The following is a 15913-nucleotide window of genomic DNA, read 5'->3' as shown; positions in this document are numbered from 1 at the left end:
TAAAATCTGCCCACCCCTGCTCTGCTGGGGAGCAAACAGGCTTGAAGTAACAGGGTTTTAAAACAGGATGGAATCACTGGCACAGAAGTGAAGTCTCTCTTGTTATTTCCTGCCAGAAGAAAACGATTTCCTGGGGCGATACACCATGTACGGCAATCAAGTGCTTGAACTTGCAAACATCAAAGCCAATTCTGTACAAGTAGAAGAGTTCTTTGTCTTCTGCAATGGAGATGTTCACACCAAGTATATTTAAACAGATCCCAACATAGACATCTTCAAACTTAATAGGCTTAACATGAGCCATCATTTTATAAACCTTTGCAGCCAGTCTGGTGTCGAAGACATAACCAAGTCCACTGAGGTATGGAGGATACCTCCTAAAGGGATATTCCGTGTAAGAAATATAGGTTTTCTTATAAAATCCTCTGTAAGAGAATTTATTCACTAAAGGGTAGCCGGTAATGAAGTTTTCTGAGGCATTCAAATTCAGAAGGAATTTCACTAAGTTGCCCGTGTTGATGAAAACGTCTGAATCTGCCTTCATAACGTATTTAGCATTGGAACAAAACTCCGTCACCCATCTGAAAGCCATGATGGTTTTCAAGGAAAGGTTGTTGTAAGTGTCAATGAAGTCTTGTTGGATGATGTCACCATAAAGAATGCTTTCATCTTCTATAGATAAGCTTGCGGGGTCGTCGCTTTCTGCTCCTTTGCCCAACAGAAACAGTGTCAACACCTGGTTCCCCCACCAGGATCTTTGAGACCCCCAGGTTACTCGAATGGCCTGCCTTGCCCGCACATCCGTAGGCCGTGACGTCACCAAGATGATGAGGAACGGATTGTTGTCTTCACATTTTGATCGCTCGCGTAGCGTAAAGAGGAAGTTCTGCTTATGGATGGGCTCGTAGTCATAAAAATACATCCAGTTGTTATATTCCGCCACATTGTGGGAGGGGACGACCATGTACCATGCTGTGAATATGACTGAGGCAAGGGACAGACCAAAAAAAGCTTTTCTCAAGGATGGCAAAGGCATCGGTCCTTGAATCTGAAGAAAGAGAAGCGGGAGTTTTCGATCGCGTTTCCAAAGAATTGTTGAGCTATGAAGAGAAGAGCTGGGCCATAAACACTTTGCTGAAAAAGAAAAAGCAGTGAAGAAGAAAATTACTACGTGGAGAACACAGGCGTTCGCATTCTGCATACCTGAACCTTCATACCAGAAGTGATGCTATCAAAGGAAAACAGTTGCTCTCCATTTGTTTTATGGCTTATTAGGAATGCACAAAAATTGCAACTTGGGCAAGTTCACATGTCTTTTGATGAGTGTGGTCCATGTAAGTGGTGAGGCCTGGCATAAGAACATTTATCCCGCTGCACATAAAACAAATGTATACATCATCTCAAGATTCAATAATAAAATTCTGGGGCTATAAATGTATTTACAGTGACTGAGCATATGATGTCTCCGTCTTTATCGACTTTCAGGAGAAATGCTAAAACATTCCTGTTTTAAAATTTAAATACCCAGGTCTCTGATGGCTGAAATATACAGTGATACTTCGGGTTACAGACGCTTCGGGTTACAGACGCTTCAGGTTACAGACTCTGCTAACCCGAAGTAGTAGTAGTATGTTTAGTCGGAATCTCCTTTCTTGTAACTTGAAGTCATTGGTTCGAGTCCTACCCTCCAGAGCAGGAGAAAACAAGCCTGCTCCCTCTTCCATGTGACAGCCCTTGTGAAATAAAGCTCCCCTTCAACTCATTTTGCACAATATGGGTTTTGCCTGGGTCTGCGTGCCTTATTTCCCATTTCAAAAGTGTTAACTCATTGGAGCTGATGCTTATTGGGACAAAAGTGCGAATTCCTTTTTCGAAAAATAAAAAAAAACCACAGTAGTTCAAATGCTTTTCCATAAAAACACACACACATTTTTTACGTGAGATAATTAGCTCTAAAGTCTGTGAGACCAAGAAGATTCCTCGCCCCCCTCCTTTGGCCACTAGAGGGAACTCTTATTAGCTGAGGTACACCACAGAGACAAATAAATGAAGAAAGCAGAACTAAATATGTTGTTCACTGCTTAGCATGTGCAGTGGAGCAGAGATGAAAAGGATTTCTTGCAAATTCAAGGTTTCAATGTATTTAGGGATGTCTTGAGACACTGAAGAGGGGCATTCACTGGTTGCCCAACCTCTACCAAGGAGTTAGTGCCTTGACTCCAAGAAGAGGGAAAGTGTAGCTGTGTGAAGGGAACAAGAGTCTCCGAAAACTCTCACTGCCTTAACAGACTACAGCTCCTCTCTCTCTCTCTCTTTCCTTCTTTTCTCTGAATGCCTGGTTTCATGCACAAGGCGCAACATGGCATCATTATACACTGTGTATTTCTCTGTCCAACCAGTAACAGGAGGCAGCGTTGGTACGGCTTCATGACACAATGTGCTGTAATCTAGCAATGCGAAACAACAAGGGGGAGAGATGAAAACTACAGAGCTGCAACGACTCCCTAACATCTAGTCATAGGATCACAGATTTGTAGAACTGGGAGGATTAGCTAGTAAAAAAAACCCTGCAATGCAGGAATATGCAGCTGTCACATACAAGGATCGAACCGGCAACCTTGCCATTATTAGCATCATGCTCTAACTAACTGAGCTAGTCTTGCCCTAAGAAACGGAGGTTTGTCCTGACATCCTATGCCCTTTTAAAATGTGGGGGTTGGAGGGGGTATTGGGTTGTTGTTTTTATTTTGATTATGTATTTTGTGGTTTTATATTTTGATTTTATTCTTTGAACTGCCCTGAGACCTCCGGGTATAGGGTGTTTTTTTATTATTATTATTAATAATAATAATAAATGGCAGGGGTGATAGGAGTTGTGGTACGGCAACATCTGGAGGGCCACATATTCCTCATCCCTGGTGCAAGCAGCCTTGGGTCTCCAGCTGTTGTTGTTTTTTTGGACTACAACTCCCAACATCCCTAGCTAGCAGGACCAGGGATGATGGGAACTGTAGTCCAAAAACAGCTGAAGACCCAAGTCTGGGAAACACCGATCTAGATGGGCAAACTGCCTGGCTCTCATTAAAGCAGCCTCCTATGTTCCTGTGTATAATCTGCCTTACAGAGCTGTGGGATTAGTACACAAACATTACAAAGTGCACAGATGCTACTGCTGGCGAATGGAACATGTGAACAGTCTTTGTGGCTGGTTGAAATACTGTGCTGGAATCAATGTTTCACTGGTCCTTTGTTTCAGTCATCTACAATCATGCTTGAAGAACAAGAGAATGATGGGCGATGCAAATTCTTTGGGGGTGGGGGTGGGAACCTTCCACGTCTACAATCTTAAAATGGTTATAACTCCACTGAATTCCATACCAGGCATTAAAGGCATTTAGCTGGGGGAAATCTGAGGTAAATGAATACAGAGTGGCATTTTAAATTTACAATGTGGTGTACAAATCAAAGATGGGACGAAGTCAAGCAGAGAGCAAATTTACAGTTGTTTTAGTGGAATTTTTGGTGTATCTCCCCCCACCTCCAATTCAAAATTTTCAGCTCTCAATCAAAATTTTCACCTCTCTCTCTCTCTCTTTCAGGTATGAGGTTTTTATTAAAGTTTTTCAGAATACAGTAGTACCTTGGGTTAAGTACTTAATTCATTCCGGAGGTCCGTTTTTAACCTGAAGCACCACTTTAGCTAATGGGGCCTGCTGCTGCTGCTGCTGCTGCGCCCCTGGAGCACGATTTCTGTTCTCATCCTGAAGCAAAGTTCTTAACCCGAGGTAATATTTCTGGGTTAGCGGAGTCTGTAACCTGAAGCGTATGTAACCTGAAGCGTATGTAACCTGAGGTACCACTGTACAATAAAATAGCAGCTATAAAAAATATGAACAGAATAAGTAGGATACGGAGTCCTCTCTTAAAAAATAATTCTTAGCCCTTAACACCCGCAGACTAAATTCACTCATCCCAGCTCTCACCTGGGATCTTTCCTTTCTCCTCGCAGCTTCTCACCATGGGAGAATGACATTTCTCTGTCTCTCACCCAGGGTTCTCCATCAACCATCTACAACCCCCACTTTTTACTCTCTCTTTTTTGAAAAACATGAATATTATTTGGCAATCAGTTTGCAGGCATTCACGCTTCACATTCTATGCCTCTCTCAGAAAGTAAAACAACCACCAGCACTGCCTACTTTCAGAAGAAGGAATTTGCTGCCCTCTGCTGAAGTTACACTAAACTGTAGGGAAGCAGCCGCAGTTCTAAAATCAGAGAGTTGTTTTACAAGGTTCTTGAGTCAACCATTCCCTCCCTGATGTTCAGGCTTTCAGTGCTAGTGCTTATGCAGGCAAATGAACATCCCCTGAGGGAAACAGCAGGTTTGTAGGAGTACGAAAGAAGGGTTAGAGAGTACGAAAGAAGGGTTAGGGAGTACAAAAGAAGGGTTAGGCAGTGCAAAAGAAGGGTTAGACAGTGCAAAAGAAGGGTTAGGGAGTACAGTGGTACCTCGGGTTACAGACGCTTCAGGTTACAGACAGTTCAGGTTACAGACTCCGCTAACCCAGAAATAGTACCTCGGGTTAAGAACTTTGCTTCAGGATGAGAACAGAAATCGTGCTCTAGCGGCGCGGCGGCAGCAGGAGGCCCCATTAGCTAAAGTGGTGCTTCAGGTTAAGAACAGTTTCAGGTTAAGAACGGACCTCTGGAACGAATTAAATACTTAACCCGAGGTACCACTGTAATTGCCTTTAAAGTAAGTAGCCTTTAGGCTAAAGTGGTGCTTCAGGTTAAGAACAGTTTCAGGTTAAGAATGGACCTCCAGAACGAATTAAGTTCTTAACCTGAGGTACCACTGTACGAAAAAAGGGTTAGGGAATACAAAAGAAGGGTTAGGGTGACCAAAACAAAAACCCTTTAAGGGGAAACCCCAAAAATGCCCCACTGAGGATTGAGCATGCTGAGGGTCACAAAACACTGCTTTTTGCAGGTGGGGGGGGGATGCACAACTAGATATGGAAGGAATGGAGTACAGGGAGTGAAGCACTCCACACTGCAACATTTTGTTGCCTATTCAACTTGTTTTTAGCTACAGCTGCGTACACATTACCTACCTAAAACACAGTAAGGTAGTTCTCCCCCACTGTGTTTCAATTCACATGTGGCTTCTGTTCTCAAATCAAAGCAAAGCTGTTTTGAGGAGAAATACCTCAAAAAGCAGTATTTCTCAAGAAAATACAGGATAGTTGTAGACTGTGGCTAATATTGTGTGCGCATGGCTTAACAAACCAGTGGTGGGAGCACTCTTGATGCAGGGGGGGGAAATCACGGAGGTTTTTTTATTTGCAGTGGTTCTTCCTGCCCATGATGGGTACACAGCTTAGGGGTTCTTTTGGACCCAATGCTGTTGGTTGAGACTCAGGTGTCCTCAATGGCACAGAATGCCTTCCATCAGCTTTGGCTGCTGGCCCAGCCACACCCCTATCTGGACATGGATAGCCTAACTTCTATCATCTACACTCTGGTAATCTCTATGTTAGATTACTACAATGCATTACATGTGGGGCTGCCTCTGAAGACAGTTTGGAAACTTCAGCTGGTGCAGAATTCAGTGGCCAAGTTGCTCACTAGGGCAAGAAGCTCCTTGAGCATATAATGCCAATCTTGGCCTGACTGCTTGGCTGCCAATTAATTTATGGGCCCAATTCAAAGTGCTGGTTTTGACCTATAAAGCCTTAAATGGGCCGCAATAACTCAAGGATCATTTCTCGCTGAATATGAACCAACCCAGACCCTGCGATCATCATCTGAGGCCCTTCTTCGTGTGCTTCTTCGACAAGAAGTCTGGAGGGCGGCAACAAAATGTTAGCTTTTGCTTCTGTTTATTTATCCTCCTCATTGTTAGAGACTTGTTTGTAGTTCTCTTTGCTGGTTGAATCTATTTGCCTTAGGAGCAGCAGCCTCAGAGGCCTCCCATCAAGTTCCAGCAGACTGGAAAGAACTTTTTCAGTTCTGGCCCTGTATCTCTGGAACTCTCTGTTGAAGGAAATCTGCATGGTGGCCCCCACTTTCGCTAGCTCTTAAAAAGGACTTTTAAACTGTTTTGGTTTCAATTTGCATTTTACTAAAAAGTGTTGTGCTAGTTTTTAAACTGCAGCTGTTTTAGCTTCCTAATTGATTTTTTAATATGCATTTTTTTAAAAGTTGTTTTATATTGTTTTCATTATGTTTTGTAAGCTGCCTTTAGAGAGCTTCCCCCCCAAAGGCAGTATATACATTCCTTAATAAAACTTGAATCTGCATAACTGCACTCATCCCTTTATTCTTTCCTCTCCATTCCCTTCTCCTGCTGTCTCCCACAGTTAGAAGTTAGACTGTAAGCTCCCTGGGGATAGGACCTCTTTTGCTTTTCTTAAATTACTCTGAACATGTGATGCGCACTGATAGGACATAATAAATATCACAGAAATGCTTCCCCCCCCCATTCAAGCTGTGATGTAAAGTGGAACATTTTCCAAAACAGAAAATGACCCAGTGCTTCCTTTTCAAGTGATGAAACCCCAGGAAAAAGATGCACAGCAGATGCCTAGTTTTGAAAATATGGTAAGTTTCTTTCTAAAGTTTTGCTCTTCCCTCAGCATATGAAAAATACCACACGTTTGGTAAGTTTAAAAATTGTTTACTTACCAATGCTTCAAAGGTCATATTCATGTGCTTCAGAAAGTTGCACAGGCAGTAAACCCTGGCTTAGCTACAAAGCAGGGCAGGTTCCTAAATTATTGGTATAGGAACTCAAGAGAGGCTGGCGGGAGCCATGTGGTCTAAGCTGGAACAACCAGTTCAAACCTCTTCACACATTGAACTTCTTAGGTAGACTGCGGGGGAACATAGGCTTGATTACCTATTTCCTCCCAAGATAAGGACAGTGCCTGGTAGGACAGCTTACTCTATGGCAGGCATAGGCAAACTCTGGCCCTCCAGAAGTTTAGGACTACAATTCCCATCATCCCTGACCACCAGTCCTGTTAGCTAGGGATGGTAGGAATTGTAGTCCCAAACATCTGGAGGGCCGGAGTTTGCCTATGCCTGCTGTATGGTATTAACCCCTTCATGCAATAATGAGACTCAACCAACAGGTTATATGAGGCTGGTTATCCCACAAAGAGAAGACCATGAAGATTCATTGAAGTCTGAAAAAAGGAATTCAATTGGAAGAAGAGTATCCCAGCAAAATCTAAAGAAGCAATATGTGTCTCCAGCACTCACCTTTTTTCTATTTGTGCTCGTTACAGAATCCTTAGCCTGAGTCCTTGGTGTGTGGGTGTGAATTAAGGACTAGTCTGCCAAGGCAGGCTAATTATTTCACTCCAATTTCTACTCCCCATTTCCAGGGTGACTCATTATAGAACCTGAACCAACTGCATTGTTAGGACTATAATGAATGACATCTGAATCTATTATCTGTCCCTGGCATGAGAGGAAATGTGATCCTTGGGCATGGAGGAAACTAGACAGCAGCAAAAGCTTTGCACTGTTTTCCACACCACACCATCTAAGACTTCATCCCTGCCAAGTTAAAGTGCTGGAATGACTCATGAAATAACTGAAGGCAGGACAGCACACCTTAAAATAGGTGGGTGTTTCTCATCAAACTAAGAAAAAGTAGCCAGCACAGTGGCTTTCTGCTGGATGGGACTGATGACATTGGAGTCCATCAAGAAGTAACTGGACTACTCCCATCATCCCTGACCCTTGGGCGTGCTGGCTGGGGCTGAGGAGAGTTGCAGTCCACCACCTGGAGGCCAACAGATCCCCATTCCTGTACCACGCTATTCCTGCAGAAATAGAGCCAGCACAGCTTGACCATCTGGAGCATTGCACACAGTTCAGATCCTGAAATCTAATACAGTACAGTATCTGCAAATGCTTTCCAAGATGGGGAATGTTTTGTTCAGATTTAGGGCTGTGTAGGCGGTTCCCCCACACAGGGTGTCAATCCAGCCGAGGGGGTGCAAAATAGAGAAGGCCCATTATTGAGAAGATCCATTTTGCCACTCAGAGAGCCCCATATTGTGAAATATTGCCAAATTCCACCTCTGGTTTTGTCTGGATGTTGTACTGTTTGTTTACCATTTTAAGAGGCAGCTTGACCTCAGTACTATATACTGTACAAGCTTTCAGTTTCAAACTCTATTTGCATACTCATCCCGACCCTTAACCATTTTGAGCCACTTCCCATCTTCCACTGATGAGCCATCCCTTCCTTATCTCCCTCCACGTGGCCATCTGTCATGGATGCGTCCGTTGAAGATCCTGCATTGCACGTGGTTGGACGGTCGCCCTACAAATCTACAAATCCACAGACTGCAACCCAGCCCCGTCCATCCTCCGGGGGCTCTCCTTGTCCCGATTTTTCCTCTTATCTGCGCAGGGCAGATCGTAGGGCGTGGCTGAGCTTTGGTGACCGCGGATCACCAATTCACTCCTGCAAATGCTTGTTTAATGAACTTCTTATGCTCTGGAAATCCATCACCTTGCCTCCCAGTGCCATTCGATGTTCCCCTGTCTATAAATCTGACCGGTAAGCTGCCGCTCATCCAGACACCCGACGGTGCGTACACAAAATCCCGTTATGTCTTTAAGGCGCTGCCGCAAGACTCCCCCTGTTGTTTCCATGCTTGTTTGGGTTTCAGAGAGCGGGAGCCAAAGGCAAGGAGCCTTGTCCTCGTTTCCAATCGCTCGGGATAACAGAAAAATGCGGATTTCATGAGCTACCCTACCCCCACCCCGAAAGACGACTGAAAGCAGCATAAAACGCCCTCCCCCATCTTTCCCCCACCCACGTCTCCTTTCTTACCGCCAACCTCTCCGAAAGTTCCCCCGGCTCGCTTCTGCTTTCCGGGCCCGGATCCCGCTCACTCCAGCCGGTCTGCAGCAAAACCCAGACGGCAATCGCGCCTCCTTTCCGGCCGGCGATGGCTTCCCGGAGAAAGAAGGAAGAGACGCAAGCGAGTCAGACTTGTGCAAGTTCCCGGCGAGCGACCCCTGTGCTTGCAGGCCGGATTTCCTGATCGCTTTGCGCTGCTTCGCGTAGCAGCCGCAGTTTCTCGGCAAGTGAATCGGGGAAAGTTTCTTTGTTTTGGTTGTTTTTTAAAGGGGAAAGGCAGAAGTTCGTGATCGTTCAAACTCGTGCTTTCTTTCGTAGGCAATGGAAAGTGGAGACGGGGTGGGGGTGGGGTTGCGGAATCAAATGCAATCGCTGTGCGACTCTTTAAAAAATTGCGCTTCAAATGCTTCTTGCGCTAGGAGGGGAGAAATAACCGCGAGGCTCAAATCGTACCAGAAGCTGAGCTAGCAAGGAAAGCAAAGTCCTTCCCGGCAGCCTTTTATATAACTGGGTGTTTCTCTCCCGGCTACTCCATTTTTTATCCCTCCCACTTGATTTACGGGTCTCCTCCTGTCAGCATTCTTTGCGTGGGTGCAGAACATGCTCATTGCTTATCTAGGCTTGTTTGAAAGTGCAAGGTATGTCATGTTTTATTTAGAACTTTTAGGTTGGGGTTGGAGTTTTTTTTGTACTTTAACGAGTTGGTTACTCCAGTTCGGACAATGCATCTCAGTGTCTCCCTTTGGCTACATAAGCAACAGCACTCAGAGAACTGAATCAGAATATAGGATGAAGACGAACTCAGTAAGAGTAGCAGGACAGTTTAGCATATAACTGATTCCTAAATATTAGGTTTTATGTATTTATTTTTCAATTATGTTTCATTATGTTTCAACGTTTTTAACATATACAGCCAAAACACTGTACTGTATTTACAACATCCATGTTCGATCTGTCATGGATGCTTTAGCTGAGATTCCTGCATTGCAGGGTTTTGGACTAGATCAGGGTTCCTCGACTCGGCCCTCCAGATGTTTTGAGACTACAATTCTCATCATCCCTGACCAGTTGTCCTGCTAGCTAGGGATCATGGGAGTTGTAGGCCAAAAACATCTGGAGGTCCGAAGTTGAGGAAGCCTGGACTAGATGACCCTTGGGTCCTTCCAACTCTCCGTTCCTATTAACACAATTTCGTCTTTTCTCTTATTTTTGCCACCCCCCTTTTTCCAGGGAACTGATTTTTTCTCTCCTTCTGCTGCACCCTATCAGATTGTATTTATTTTGATATGTAACACTAATGTGCCAAAACAGCTTCTAAGCCATTTTCAGCTATAAGATAACACAGTAAGAATTTGAACAGGAACATTCAAACATCCTTTAATCAGAACATACTATTGCATTCCTCTCCAAGCAGTGCAAGATTCCAGGGGTTTCAGACGCAGACCCAGGGTTTATGTTTCCTTTTGGAATGAAGCACAGCGGAGTCTCTGGTGTCTGTATGATATAGGGTTTATTTACACATATATACAACCTGAGCCTGCAATGGAGGGTTCACAGTACTGACCTGCCAAAGGGGTCTTGTTTCTCCCATAGCCTCAGCCTTGGATTTAATTAGAAATCAGTAATTGCTCCCCAACTTGCTGCTTTACTTCTGGCCCACATCGCTGCAAGTCAAATCTAAACTGTGGCTTTGTCCTCCTGACTGGTGCCACCTCTGTGTTACACACTGATAATCATATGGCCATGGAACAAACAATCACGGTTTCTGATGTGATCACGGAATGTCACGCTTTTCCTTGTTGTTGTTTAGTAGTCTCCGACTCTTCGTGACCCCATGGACAAGAGCATGCCGGGCGCTCCTGTCTTCCAATGCCTCCCACAGTTTGGTCAAACTCATGTTAGTAGCTTTCAGAACATTGTCCAACCATCTCGTCCTCTGTCGTGCCCTTCTCCTTGTGCTCTCCCTCTTTCCCAACATCAAGGTCTTTTCCAGTGAGTCTTCTCTTCTCATGAGGTGGCCAAAGTATTAGAGCCTCAACTTCAGGATCTGTCCTTCCAGTGAGCACTCAGGACAGATTTCCTTAAGAATGGATATGTTTGATCTTCTTGCAGTCCATGGGACTCTCAAGAGTCTCCTCCAGCACCATAATTCAAAAGCATCAATTCTTCGGCGATCAGCCTTCTTTATGGTCCAGCTTTCACTTCCATACATCACTACTGGGAAAACCATGGCTTTAACTATACGGACCTTTGTTGGCAAGGTGATGTCTCTGCTTTTTAAAATGCTGTCTAGGTTTGCCATCGCCTTTCTACCAAGGAGCAGGCGTCTTTTAATTTCGTGACTGCTGTCACCTGTGAGCAAGGTATGGCTTAAATAAATGAAATATTTTATTGTCACTTGTACAACTTGTATACAGTGAGATTACACGAGCACCCCCCACTCAGCTCTCTTAGTCTTAATTCCCTTCGTTTACTGACGCACACCCACCAAACCCAAAAGTCACTTGCCCTGTTGTTATCTTTTCATTCAGCAGCCTAACAACCCACGGATAGAAGCTGTTCTTTACTCTGTTGGTGCAACTAATCATGCTTCTATATCTTCTGCCCGAGGGCAGGAGATCAAGAAAGTGCCGGCCAGGGTGAGAATCATCCCTGATAATTTTCCTCACTCTCCTGAGGCAATGTTCTTCCACAATGTCATCCAGTCGATTCACGGGACATCTTGTGCTGTATTCACCACCCTTCAAAATAAATCACCGCCTTCAAAATTCAACTGTAAAGGCAAATGGTTGTTTGTCGGAATAGCCTGGAACTGAGAGGAAATAGGAGGAAATATATAATTTCTATTCCACCGTTCTCTCCAAGGAACTCAAGGAGGTGTACATGGTTCTCCTCATCATCTAAACTTCATAACAACCCTGTGAGGCAAGAGGCCCCATCTTCTCAAGGGGATTGAGGGGGCCTGTGTGTGGTGCTGCTCAACGCCCTGACATCACATGCCCAATGGCAGGGGGCAAAGCTGAAGGCCCCCTGAATATTGAGGGGACTAGACATGCAGAGCTAGATCTGAGAAGATGGCGTCGTTAGTGGAAGCATTGACTTGAGCTCCGCAGCAGTTGTGCGGTTTTTATTAGTTTTTATTAGTTTTATCAGTTTTTATTCAGCTTTTATCAGCCTCATTATTTTATCTACAACATTTGGCAGCTGCTTCTTAACTAATATATTTACAAAGCGGAGAAGGGCCTCGAACAAACATGCTAAAGCAACAACAGGATAAGGAAGATTAATAGCTGAAGGAAACCTGCTGTGAACTTTTACTGCAGCTGAGCGGAGAAAAATCTTTGAGCTGCACGAAGAGAAACTCCCGTTTGAGGTGAGGCCTTTGGGAGTTTCCCTTTCATCTGGGACCAAACCGCGGTGGGTCCTGCAATAAGCGTTGAAGGAGAATTATTATATATATTAGTCTTAGTCCTGGTGGGAGTAGGTTTTCAAAGGAATGGTCTGTATTGCTTACCGGTAGTCTCCTTGTAGACCTAAATTGCCGGCCTGTAAAGGTAGAGGTGAAGACGCCGACTTTGAAGTGCTGTCCCCCCTCTCCTCGATATCTGAATTATGGGATATGGGAAACGTCTTAGAGACTCCGAGGAGATGGTCCCCGTTCCCTTTCCGAGATCGAAGCAAACAAGGGTTGAACCATGTCACTTTAAAGAAGGGAGTAATCTGCTGGATTGTTCCTACATGGTAGAAACTCAGAACCGTTTCAACCCACTGATTGATTGCGTGTCAGCACTTAAAGACGAAGAGTGAATAATTCCACAAATAACAAGCGATGTGGCCAACAGTAAGAGTGTAGTCTCTCCTCAGAAGGAGGAACTGGTCCTTGGCACGGCCAATCATATGACATTTGAACAGTCCCATTTAGTAATCAAAACCCTGCACTGTATATTCAAAAGACTAGATGATCTTTCGTCCCAGCTGCACAGCCTCCAACAAAAGCTAGTTACTACTTCCCCAGCGCCAGCCGGTGTTAAGTCCCTTGAAGAGAGGAAGGGGACGAGGAGTTTGTCCTTAAATAACAAACGTACTGACAAATTTAAATACAACCTTAACCTTCAATTAGGTCATCAATCCCTGATCTTAACACCAAAGAAAGTGAGTCTAACCATACAAAATGGGGACCCAAGATGGAGAACTCTGGGTGGTGCCAAGGAACTCCTAAAGGTGCTTTTAAATATGGAAGCAACACAAATTGACCTCTGTGCAGTCCTTCCCCTTGTCCATCATCATAATTCCCAGAGAGTCCTGCTTGCGTTCCAATCCACAAAAATTCCCACTATCATATTACGAAAGAAAGCATTTTTGTTTCGCTGTGGGATAGCACCAACGAGAGCCTTTATAGACCCTACGCCTAAACCCCTACTGTTGGAGGCAATAACCAAAGAGGGCTCAAAATCTGCTAAACCCGATCCACCAGTGGACACCGGAGTGGGCGTTCAATCCCAGGAGAAGAGTTATGTGGCCTCCACTCCCCTAGCAAAGAACAATGACCATCCGGAAAGTGGCATGACACCACCAGAAGAGATCGAACTCATTGCCTCCTTTGCAGATTTACCAGTGGTGGAACAAAAAGAAATTATTAATAGACTGGAATCGCTTAAAACCCAACTTATTAGGAAGCTCAGCACCAGAATACTCACGTACAGCGAACATGACTCCCTAGAAGAACCAGATCATACGGATCTCTCAATATCTAATGCTAAATGTATGTCGCCAATGGAGGATAAGATACAACCCCAAGAAGCAACTACCAGTCCTTCCCTCCAAGCAGAACAATCTTCTGTGCTTTTAATAGATTTACTTGACCGTCCATTGAAAAACATACCTGAAGAAAGCAACACACAACAGGAAAAATCCCCTTCTACACATTCATCGATGCCAGACCTGGAACCTTCTTATAGCACTGACCAATCAAGAGAAGAGGTGCCTTTGCCAACCTTCCCAAATAGCCCTCTTGCCCAGCCTTATCCCTCTTCGCGGAGTATTATGGATTCAGCAGCAAGACCAGTGATGGAACTGATTGAAGATCCAACAGGCCACATAAATCAAGTAGCCCAAAAGACCAGTAGCAGGCTTCAGAGAGTCCAAACTTCTGACGAGATAGCTGGTCCTCCCCGGGGGGCCCACCAATCTCTTTTGGAAAAGGGGTCCGCCCCTGTTCAAAGCCCTACTCCTAGTAGATCGAGTGGCCAAGCTCAACAGCCAGATGACCTTGTAAATCCCACTCAGCCTTTACGAGAGGTTTTTCATCAGAGGAAGATAACTGATTTCTTTAGTGGCTCCCCTCTTCCTGTTTTAAAGTTGAGCCAACTTTCCGAATGACAGTCAATTGGAGGAACGGGGAAACCCCAGCCTTCAATATTAAGTTGGAACATTGCTGGATGGAAAAGTAAAAAATTAGATCCAGAATTCCAAAAATATATTAATTCCTTTCTTATTATACTATTACAAGAAACTTGGGTGGAGGAGGAAATTGAGTTAAATGGCTTTGAGTTTATATGTCTGCCTGCTAGCCCGTCAACGAATGGTGGCCGCCCTAAAGGGGGCCTTACAATTGGTATCTCCCTCAAACTTCGGGCTAAACTTTCACTAGTGCATGCATTTCCGCCTTATGCTATTACCGGACTGATCTCTGGTGGAAACTTCTCTTTATTGGTTACAAATGTCTATTTCCCTCCGGGAGGGTTAGCAGCTGATCTTACTTCTAGATGGGAATCCCTAGAGGATTTTTTACTTTCTTGCTATCTTAAATATCCCAATGTCCCCTCCATTACTGGAGGCGATTTTAACGCTCGGGTAGCCTCAAATTGGGAGGCTCTTAAAAAGTCTAAATGGTGGGTTGACCCCGGCGCTCAAACTTACGATCTAGTATACACCCCCACTAGAATATCAAAGGATGTAAAAGTCAATAAGGCGGGAGTGATGCTTTATCAGATGACTCTACGCCTTAATTTAATTATACTAAATGGCAGGTGTCCTCCAGACATACCAGGGGAGTTCACCCACCTGGGGTTAAAATCAAACAGTGTTCTCGACTATGTATTGGTTTCCCAGGATCTATTTTTGAATGTCACTTCTTTTAAAATTGATAATGCCCAATTTAGTGACCATCTTCCCCTGATAACCAAGTTATGTGTTGACTGGCAGTTGCTCGACCGCTCCCACCCAATCCCGGTGATTGTGGAGTCATCCACTAAAATAAAGGGGACTAGATGGTCCCCTGCCCTCGCTCTTAGATATACGGATTTTATCCGAGAAAAGTTTTCTGGTGATCAGCCGGACGTAGGAATAGTCCTGAGTGATCCTATTACCTGTATGAATTTTTTTTCTTGCCTGATAGAAGTTTTAACTCGCTTTTTTACTTCTCCAACCCATGGAGTTAAAAACGATTATTTTAAATTTGGCGCCCCTTGGTTCAACTCTGCTTGCAAACTAGCCAGACTCCATCTACATACAATATATAATGACTATAAACTTTCCGGCGCTCCGGCCTTACCTCCATCCTATTCCCTGGCTAAAAAAGCATACAAACAGGCCCAGAAATCGGCCAAACGGGAGTGGCATTTAAATCGCTGGCAGACTATAATTTCTGCCTCAAAATCTCATAACTCCCGGAAATTTTGGTCCTTAATAAAGGGAAGAAACACAAAATATCCCTTAACGGTGATCCCGGCCCCTACATGGGAGCAGTTCCTGAGAAAATATTTCTCAGTGGCAGAAGCTCCAGCCACTCATTGGAGAACTTCTAATCCCCTTCCCGTCTGGCCCAAAACCGACCCTGCTGAAATCCTAGAATTGATAGCTGAGCTGAAAACTGGTAAGGCCCCTGGGCCAGATTTGGTCCCTGTTGAGGCTATAAAGCTTCATTCTGCATGGTGGGCAGGGATTTTAGCTAAAACGTTCGATGCAATAAATGCAACGGGCTTAATACCAGGAATGTGGAAGGAGGCCATTATAATTCCTATCTA

General features: G+C 44.5%; 1 protein-coding gene across 2 annotated transcripts; it reads right to left on the bottom strand.

The window, feature by feature from the left end:
• Positions 1-3: 3 nt before the first annotated feature.
• On the bottom strand, positions 4-9363 carry B3GALNT1 (beta-1,3-N-acetylgalactosaminyltransferase 1 (globoside blood group)). 2 transcript variants are annotated; one of them, XM_053390426.1, is made up of 2 exons: positions 8859-9363; positions 4-1100 (listed from the first exon to the last, which is right to left on the bottom strand). In XM_053390426.1, exon 2 carries the CDS (start codon positions 1034-1036, stop codon positions 74-76), a length of 963 nt encoding a protein of 320 aa, XP_053246401.1. In that variant the 5' UTR covers positions 1037-1100; positions 8859-9363; the 3' UTR covers positions 4-73. The 2 variants fall into 2 exon arrangements, with proteins under 2 accessions (XP_053246401.1, XP_053246400.1); XM_053390425.1 differs by having other exon boundaries at positions 4-1134; positions 8859-8947.
• Between the last annotated feature and the right edge of the window lie 6550 nt (positions 9364-15913).

The sequence above is a fragment of the Podarcis raffonei genome, chromosome 5, assembly GCF_027172205.1.
Source record: "Podarcis raffonei isolate rPodRaf1 chromosome 5, rPodRaf1.pri, whole genome shotgun sequence".
Lineage (NCBI taxonomy): Eukaryota > Metazoa > Chordata > Lepidosauria > Squamata > Lacertidae > Podarcis > Podarcis raffonei.
Note: the sequence above shows the minus strand (reverse complement) of the source record. Positions and strands in the feature narration are given on the sequence as shown.